This window comes from Perca flavescens, chromosome 9 (assembly GCF_004354835.1).
Source record: "Perca flavescens isolate YP-PL-M2 chromosome 9, PFLA_1.0, whole genome shotgun sequence".
Classification (NCBI taxonomy): domain Eukaryota; kingdom Metazoa; phylum Chordata; class Actinopteri; order Perciformes; family Percidae; genus Perca; species Perca flavescens.
The window spans coordinates 37,288,107-37,297,438 of record NC_041339.1 but is presented as its reverse complement, the minus strand read 5'-3'; the positions used below and the strand labels follow the sequence as shown (position 1 = coordinate 37,297,438).

Below are 9,332 nucleotides of genomic sequence, written 5' to 3'. Positions count from 1 at the left end.
ATTCTTCAAAGTAGCCACCCTTTGCTTTTTTTGATAACTCTGCAAACCCTTGGTGTTCTCTCAATGAGCTTCATGAGGTAGTCACCTGAAATGGTTTTACCTTCACAGGTGTGCTTTGTCAGGGTTAATTAGTGGAATTATTTCCCTTATTAATAAAGATTTATTAGAGCGAATAGTTTTTTAGATGGAGACCTTTGAGTCATACGTTTGAGGACCCCGGATGTCTCAGAGAAGATAACTTAAATATTGAGAAATAAACAAAAAGAGTTTGAAGGAAAAGTGGAAACCTTATCATTATATAAATCAGATGTTAGATGCAGTATTACGTAGAATACAATCCCTCTTCTGCAAATCCACACAAACATTAAAATGTGAAATCAAACAGCCGAGTTGATAACTTATATAACTTATATAGTTTATAACTTATATAACTTATATAGTTTATAACTTACATCTTGTGAATGTCCACAGCTCCTCTCTGCTCTGATGGTTCTCCCTTTCTGTGCCCACGGAGACTCTTCATACACTCTGGCTGTCCCTTTGTTGTCGTCATTTGAATATTAAAATATAAGACGTGTCCGATCTGTATCATTGCCTGGAAACATCCCACTGTTACCTTCATCTAAACATTAGATTAGATCAGATTAGATTCAACGTTATTGTCATCGTGCAGAGTACAAAGACAACCAAATGTAGTTTGTGTTCAACCAGAAGAGCAGAAAGAGCAGAAAAGTGTAACGTGATATACAAGTATAGACAGGACAAGAAATCTAGTGCAGTGTAGACAGTAGTGTACAGTTGGTTTACATTATAATAGTAGTGAGAATAATATAGATATATGCAGTGTATTACTATGAGAAAAACAGAATAAATATGGATATTCAGTATGACCCATATAGACAGATATGTACAGTATGTACAGATATGTGCAGTGTGGTAACAGTACCATTGTAGTGCAGAAACAGTACCATTATAAGAGTAGTAAGAATATGTGTATGTGCAGGATGAATAGTATGAAGAGCAGTAGAATATAGCTATGTATAAGTGTAGTTACAGTATGTGTGTTGTTTCAGTGTCTGTGTGTGTGTGTGTGTGTGTCTTAGTGTGTCAGTTTGTGTGTGTGAGAGTGTGTCTCAGTGTGTGTGTGTGTGTGTGTGTCTGTGTCAGTGTGTGTTGTATGTGTGTGTGTTTGTGTCTTAGTGTGTCTCAGAGTGTGTGTGTCTGTGTGTTTCAGAGTGTGTGTGTGTTTGTATTTCAGTATGTGTGTTTGTGTGTGTGTGTGTGTGTGTGTGTGTGTGTGTGTGTGTGTGTGTGTGTGTGTCTCAGTGTGCAACTGCAGTTGTGCCCACTGTCGTTTAGCAACCAAAAAGAACTGTAACATGCTTTTATTATTTGACTGTAGTCTTCTCACTTACAGTTTAGTCGACATAAATCCCTAAAAAAGTTCCGTATCCATCTTGGATTTAAGCAAATCAAGCAAAACTAAGATTACATTTTTAAAAGTAGCCGACTCACAAACTCTCTGCTTCTTCTGGGGGAATTTATGAGTCTCAGCATCAGCAAATCTGCCAAGTTCTGCTTCAACTAGAACTGTTTCTTCCTACAGGTGGACTATACGAATGCATAGGGCCCCTGCAGCCTCTTGGGGCACCTGCAGCCACTAGGGGGCCCTGCAGCCACTAGGGGGCCCTGCAGCCAGTAGGGGCCCCTGCAGCCTCTAAGGGTCCCTGCAGCCACTAGGGGTTCCTGCAGCCACTAGGGGTTACTGCAGCCATTAGGGGCCCCTGCAGCCACTAGGGGTTCCTGCAGCCACTAGGGGCCCCTGCAGCCACTAGGGGCCCCCCAAGCTGCAAGTTCAGCCCATTGAGCCTCAGTATATTCAGGGAGAAACATAATGACCTGTGTTTATTTGTAGCCACTAGCAAGTAGCTTTCTTTGTTCTAAATATTTCAAAATAATCCGTAACATTCAAGCCATTAGCAAATGAGCTGCTACAAAGCTAATTAAGACTATCAGCTCCACACAACTCTCTCTGAATTTCTCAGTATGACTATGATCAGAAGATATCAACAAAAACCTTTAACCTTCTAACACTGTTCTGGTCAAAAATGACTGATTTCATTCCCTGTACCATACATTTTCATCAGATTGCCTCAAAACCTTATGATATCCTTCACAAAAGGCATGAGAACACATTTAATTCATTGTGTCTACTTTGTTGGAATTTTGAGTGATTTATTCAACTCACACTTGTTTTGTTTACGGTCAAAAATGACCATAGGAAATGAATGGGAAAGAGTATAATTTTCATCCAGGAGCTGTAGGACATCTCCATACACACATTCCTACAACTTTCCTGTGCTTGTGTGCACACACAAACACACACACACTTAATATTGTCAGTTCATGTTATCATGTGGCCACTTGTGCATGTGAACCACCAATGTTCGCACACACATGCATGCACACAGAAACCCACATTCACACACACACACATACACACATGTACACACACACACACACACACACACACACACACACACACACACACACACACACACACACACACACACACACACACACACACAGTTCATGTTGTCATGTTGCCACTTTTGTATGTTAACAACCAATGTTAACACATATATTCATTCACGCACACACAGAAACACACACACCCACACACATGTTGTAGATGTTAATGGTCTAATAAGGTTATTTTTACAATAAATGTTCTATTAAAAATACTTTTTTGTCCTTTTTATTGGTATTTATGTTAAAATAAAGGCAGTTAAAACTGTCCGGTCAAATTTGAAGTTAAGGGGGGTAGCAACGAACAGTGTTTGAAGGTTAAAAAAGCAGCAAAAATGTCAGAAAAGGCAACAAAAACATTGAAAATGTGACAAAAACGTGTTGAACACCTTGTTGTGTGAGCAGTGCCTTTTTATTACCATAAGTTTACAGACACGTCTCACCTGATTGGCTATCACCTGGGACACAGCCAATAAAACGAGAGAAAGCAATAACTCAACGCTATTTCACACCATTCAGAGACTTGTTATTCAACCTGTGTGTGTGTGTGTGTGTGTGTGTGTGTGTGTGTGTGTGTGTGTGTGTGTGTGTGTGTGTGTGTGTGTGTGTGTAAACCATAGCAACACGGTTACACCGTTTAGAGAATGACGTGCTCCTGTGTGTGGTGAGTTCACTTGTCTGTAAAAACAGCAGGACATTCGCCTACTGTGTGTTAAAGTTATAGTAGAACAGGTGAAGATCTCGTTGTCTAGCTGCCTGTAGGAGCCACATACTGTATGTTGTTTATGGTCTCATTTATATTATTTATTGATTATTATATTGTAGATGGTAGGCGTTTTCATCGCGGTTTGAGAGGAAATGATAACATATGTGTTTGCTTCACCTGTTCACCTGTTCACCTGTTCACCTGTTCACCTGTTCACCTGTTCACCTGTTGGGTTTTTTGGGCTTTGACAGAGAGGGGTGAGCCTGGGAGAAAACCCTTTCTGTTGACCACCACACTAACACACTAACCAACTTACTTACAGTTACCGCAAAACTCTACTTGATCCTGGCTGTTGTGGGAGGAGGAAATAACGTAGAGACCCAGCACACACAGACCCAGTTTCATGACGTGATAACAGGATTTGGGGTTAGTGAAAAAAAAGAGGACCACTCTGTGGTTCAACAGTTTATTTAGACTCAGAGAAAACTATTCTTTGGTTACATTAATCTCAAGAAAAATGTGATCATCAGAATCAGATTTTACAAAATATAACCATCAGATATTCACCAGAACTTCACACTGGAAAAAAATAACAACAACTTCAGAAAATAACAAATGGTAATCATTCATGTTACAGGATTACATCCTCAGTTTAATATCTGCTGTCACATCTCTCCCCCCGAGGTTTGTTTACTACATTTCCCAGAATGCCATTCAATAATCCCAGAGGACACACAGTATGTCAATGTCACACCACTGCAAACAAAGTGAGTAAATGAATAAAACACATCCTTAATTTAAGTCAAAGTATTAATCCCACACTGGTAAAATGTAAAATAAAAGATCTAGATTAAAACTTTCTTCCTGAAGTTTTATGACTTTTTTTGTTAAAATATTAAATTTTTTCCAAAATATTATGACTTTTTACCTGAAATATTATGACTTTTTTATCTGAAATATTAAAAAAAAAATTCCCAAAATATTACAACTTTTTTGCTTGAAATATTTACTTTGAGATATAAATTCCTACATTTCCCAGAATGCCATTCAATAATCCCAGAGGACACACAGTATGTCAACGTCACACCACTGCAAACAAAGTGAGTAAATGAAGAAAACACATCCTTAACTTAAGTAAAAGTATTAATCCCACACTGTTAAAATGTAAAGTAAAACATCTAGATTACTACTTTCTTCTTAAAATATTACGACTTTTTTATTTGAAATATTACTTTTTTACTTGAAATATTAGAATTCTTTTCCTGAAATTTTAAGACTTTTTTACTAAAATATTACGAATTTTTTTACTTGAAATATTACATTTTTAAATTAAAATATTACATTTTTACTTTAAATATTATTACTTTTTTCAGAACTATTACGACTTTTTTACTTGAAATATGACTTTTTTAAATTAAAATATTACCACTTTTTTCTTGAAATATTTACTCCCAGAGGACACACAGTATGTCAACATCACACCACTGCAAACAAAGTGAGTAAATGAATAAAACACTTCCTTAATTTAAGTAAAAGTATTAATCCCACACTGTTAGAATATAAAGTAAAAGATCTATAGTACTACTTTCTTTGTGAAATGTTAGCTATTTGTTAGTTGAAATATTATGACTTCTTTACTTGAAACATGACGACTTTATTAGTTGAAATGATACAACTTTTTTTCCTGAAATATTAAGACTTTTTTTTTTCCAAAATAAAAGGATTTCTTTACTAAAAATATTAAGACTTTTTTACTTGAAATATTATGACTTTTTTCAACAGCATTATTACTTGAGTACATTATTTGAGTAAATGTACTTAGTTACATTTTGGTGGTTTGTTCTTGGAACAGATGAAGTTAAGCTTGTGGTCATCGTCGATCTTTTTGACCCAGGTCCCCTCTCGGTCCATGGCTCCAGACATGTTGCAGTCGTCCCCAGGCTGGCCGGGGCCCCAGTTCTTGTAGAGGACCGTCTCGTCACTGACCCAGAACCAGAAGTCCAGAGTGCAGGTGTAGCGCAGTCCCAGCCACACGTGGGGAGTGGAGGCCATCTTGGCTCTCTCCTGGACCCAGCGCTGATCGTCCTGGTTGGTGATGGAGACAAGGTCGCCATGGTGATCTCTGCAGTAGTATAACGCATCCTCCCAGATCATGCTCTGGTTGATCAGGATCACTGAATCTGTCAGGGGAGAAGGAGAGTCAATCAGGGGAGAAGGAGAGTCAATCAGGGGAGAAGGGGAGTCAACCAGGGGAGAAGGAGAGTCAACCAGGGGAGAAGGAGAGTCAATCAGGGGAGAAGGAGAGTCAATCAGGGGAGAAGAGGAGTCAATCAGGGGAGAAGGGGAGTCAATCAGGGGAGAAGGAGAGTCAATCAGGGGAGAAGTCAGTCAGAGGTGGAGTCAATTAGTGACGAAGCCAATCAGGTGCAGAGACCCAAATGCTCCGCCCCTGGAGACAAACACAAAACAGTTTAAATTACAGCTGTAATTTTTGTATTAAATCTAACAAGCAGTTTGTTGTATTTTAGCAGAACTGAGAACACTTTATCTGTTTATATATCGTGAGTTATATCATTATCAAGATATTCAACAACGATGAACCTCATACCGTAATTCTTCTAATAAACTAATAAATAAAGTGAATCATTAAACAGATGTAGATGTACGGTATCGTTAGAGAGACCTTCTGATAAACTCACCGTTGTAGCAGAAGAAGGGTTTGGTGTTATTACAGACATCAGAGCTCCAATTTCCATTTGACGTAGTCATAGCACATTTCTTCTTAGGGTCTTCATCTTTACCTTCATCCCAGGATCTGAAAGAGAAACTGCTCCCATCTGACCAACTCCAGTCAGAGTCTCTGAACAGGCCGATCCAGAAAGGGCAGGGTTTATTAGGCTGGCACTGTTGTTCATAATCCGGTTGCTGTCCCTTGAAGTCTTTTAGCTGGTTGACTCCACTGATCAGGTCAGTGTAAGTTTTTCTGCAGAACCTCTGAGCCTCTGTCCAGGTCATCGTAAAGTTACTGATATAAAATGTTTTGCCGGATATATTGTGTTCTGGAACACACAGACAAACTTTTTGGTTTTTATTTAGTCTCATGAAATAATATGATATTCTTATTTCAAAACAATAATGTGATATCAATTCAGAGTTTGTCCTCCCCTGAAAAACTAACCCTGAAAAACTCCCCTATAAGTGGTTTGTTCCAGCATCATTCTGACCTATGTTTATGTTTCTAGTGGCGGCGCCCTCTAGTGGTCGTAGTAGTTCTGACTGGACGGGAGCAAAGCAGGAAGTAAGGTGAGGAAGTAGAAGAGCACCAAATGTCCTGGTGAGGATGTGGGGGGTCAAACAAACAGGACTTTCACCCAGGAGACCGGGGTTCCTGTCTAGTTTGGAAAAAAAAGGAAACAGATAGTTGTTTTTTTTAACTTAAAACGGAGCTACGTCATGTTCTGTGGTAACCTTCAGGAAGTGATGTCACGTCTTCACAACGTTAACCACGTGTTTAAAACCACCACCGTTACCTTCTCTGGTTTAGATATGAGGATGGAAAACTCTCCTGTGGTTCAGATTAGAGGGGGGACAAAAGTCAGAACTACTACGACCACTAGAGGGCGCCGCCACTACAAACATAAATACAGGTCAGAATGATGCTGGAACAAACCAACTCATGGGGGAGTTTTTTAGGGGAGAACAGACTCTATGAGCCACATATTCTCACCGTCATAGCAGATACATTTATATTTTGTAGAACATAAGTCGTCATCCCATGGGTCACGATTCATCCTCACACAGATCTCCTGATCGCCTACATTATCCGGCTGTGTTGGGGACCATTTACTCTCACTCTTGTTGAACTCCACCCCTGGCTGAGACCAGCGCCACACACAGTTTGTTGTTTTGTTTTGCCGCCCAATCCAGGCTCCGTCTGGATACTGTTCAGTCGTGGAGTTAAGGAGTCTCTTCATGTCTGTCTGGTTAGACACTGTGGCCAGGTCAGTGTGGTTCTTTCTGCAATACTCCTGGGCTTCTTTCCAGGTCTTCTTCTCTCCAATGAAGTGGTAGTCATACAGGTGACCCCCAATGGAGGAACACTGACCTGATGACAGAGAAGAAACTGAAAGAAACTTTGTTTTGTTTTTAAACCTGGACTCTATTTCCCATGTTTTTGTGTCTAAGTGACTGATGTTAAAGAGTAAGATCCTTTTAGTTTAACATGAAACAGCCCCAAAATCACCATCACCAAAACCCAGCAGACTCCATGTAAATAATCAGGACTTTCAGCGTGTATAGAGCCAGCATATCTCCACCAGACTCCATGTAAATAATCAGGACTTTTAGCATGTATAGAGCCAGCATATCTCCACCAGACTCCATGTAAATAATCAGGACTTTCAGCGTGTATAGAGCCAGCATATCTCCACCAGACTCCATGTAAATAATCAGGACTTTTAGTGTGTATAGAGCCAGCATATCTCCACATGTAGATGGGTGAATTAAGGGTTTATTTCAACCAAACCAGAGTGGTGATTGTTGGAAGAGTGCTAACATGGTAGCATATGCTATAATGCTAACTAAAATGGTTTGATGTAAATGTTGGCAAAATTTGGTCCAGTAACAGAAACAAAATAAAAGAGATCCGCCAAAATTGCGTTCGCCAAACTTACCAGACTCCATGTAAATAATCAGTAATTTAAGCATCATAAAACACACTTCATTCAAAGTGGAACGAAACAAAATGAAACTATCAAAAGCCGTCTTGGTTCATCTTTGTCACTGTCCCAACAATCACCACTCTGGTTTGGTTGAAATAAAGCCTTAATTCACCCATTTACATGTGGAGATATGCTGGCTCTATACACGCTAAAAGTCCTGATTATTTACATGGAGTCTGGTGGAGATATGCTGGCTCTATACACGCTAAAAGTTCTGATTATTTACATGGAGTCTGGTGGAGATATGCTGGCTCTATACACGCTAAAAGTCCTGATTATTTACATGGAGTCTGGTGGAGATATGCTGGCTCTATACATGCTAAAAGTCCTGATTATTTACATGGAGTCTGGTGGAGATATGCTGGCTCTATACACGCTAAAAGTCCTGATTATTTACATGGAGTCTGGTGGAGTTTGGTGATGGTGATTTTGGGGCTGTTTCATGTTAAACTAAAAGGATCTTTTTCTTTAACTAAAAGGTCTATCTCTGTAGGGATCCATCCAATAATGTTGTCAGACACTTAGAATAATAATCTGAGTCTGTCAACCACTTACACACAGGTAAATCCAGGTTGAAAAAATAAATAAATTACAGTTTAAATCAAACCATATTCTTAATTGAAGTGTGACTTGGAGTTGATGAGGAGTGAGCTGTCCAGATGATCCACTTACCCATCACAATGAACACAAACAGACTCCACAGCATCTTCACCCTGTTAGATGATAATAAACACAGTTATTTTTGGTATGAAATCAGTAATATTTTACTTTTGGAAAAGATGTTGCATTTATTGAAATTACAAAAAAGTTAAACAAGTTAACAGTGTAACACCTTGAACTGTGACATTTGCATTCATATGTCTCCATCTGTTTTTGTCCTTAGACAGACGTAGAGTCCAGGTTGAAAACCTCCCAAAGTTTCCCTTTACGATGCAGCTGAATGTGATGAATAGTTAAATCTCTGATTTGCATCCTGAGGGACTGGCTTATAAACTGTCTCCCTAAACATAAAGACAGGCTGTTCTTCTGTCTGTTTCCCTCTCACTCCACCAAAATATTAATATAATTTTCATATTATTTCCTTTAACACAAATTCACAATGTCCAACAGGAAACAGTTCAAGGTGTTACGCTGTTGACTATTTCTGTTTTTTACATTTAAAATTGCATAATGTTTGCGTGTGTGTGTGTGTCAGGTTCAATTCCGACCTGTGACCATTTGCTGCATGTCATCCCCCCCCCCCTCTCTCTCTCTCCTTTCAACTCTAAGCTGTCCTGTCACACAAAGCCTAAACATGCCTAAAAAAAAATGAATAAAGAAAAACTGTTAATACTCAGATATTTGTTAGAGCACATAGTTCTTTGACCTTTGAGTGA

General features: G+C 39.0%; 1 protein-coding gene across 1 annotated transcript; it reads right to left on the bottom strand.

Annotated features, from left to right (window-relative positions):
- Positions 1-5,046: 5,046 nt before the first annotated feature.
- LOC114561008 (C-type mannose receptor 2-like) lies at positions 5,047-8,650 on the bottom strand. The gene is made up of 4 exons (XM_028586639.1): positions 8,629-8,650; positions 7,089-7,340; positions 6,037-6,294; positions 5,047-5,415 (listed from the first exon to the last, which is right to left on the bottom strand). Exons 1-4 carry the CDS (start codon positions 8,630-8,632, stop codon positions 5,054-5,056), a joined length of 876 nt encoding a protein of 291 aa, XP_028442440.1. The 5' UTR covers positions 8,633-8,650; the 3' UTR covers positions 5,047-5,053.
- Positions 8,651-9,332: the final 682 nt, after the last annotated feature.

Coding starts and splice junctions, on each gene's coding strand:
- LOC114561008 (XM_028586639.1), bottom strand. Junction 6,295..7,088: donor AGGGGTGGAGTTCAACAAGA/GTGAGAGTAAAT, acceptor TGTGTGTTCCAG/AACACAATATATCCGGCAAA. Junction 5,416..6,036: donor TTTCAGATCCTGGGATGAAG/GTAAAGATGAAG, acceptor CTCCCCTGACAG/ATTCAGTGATCCTGATCAAC.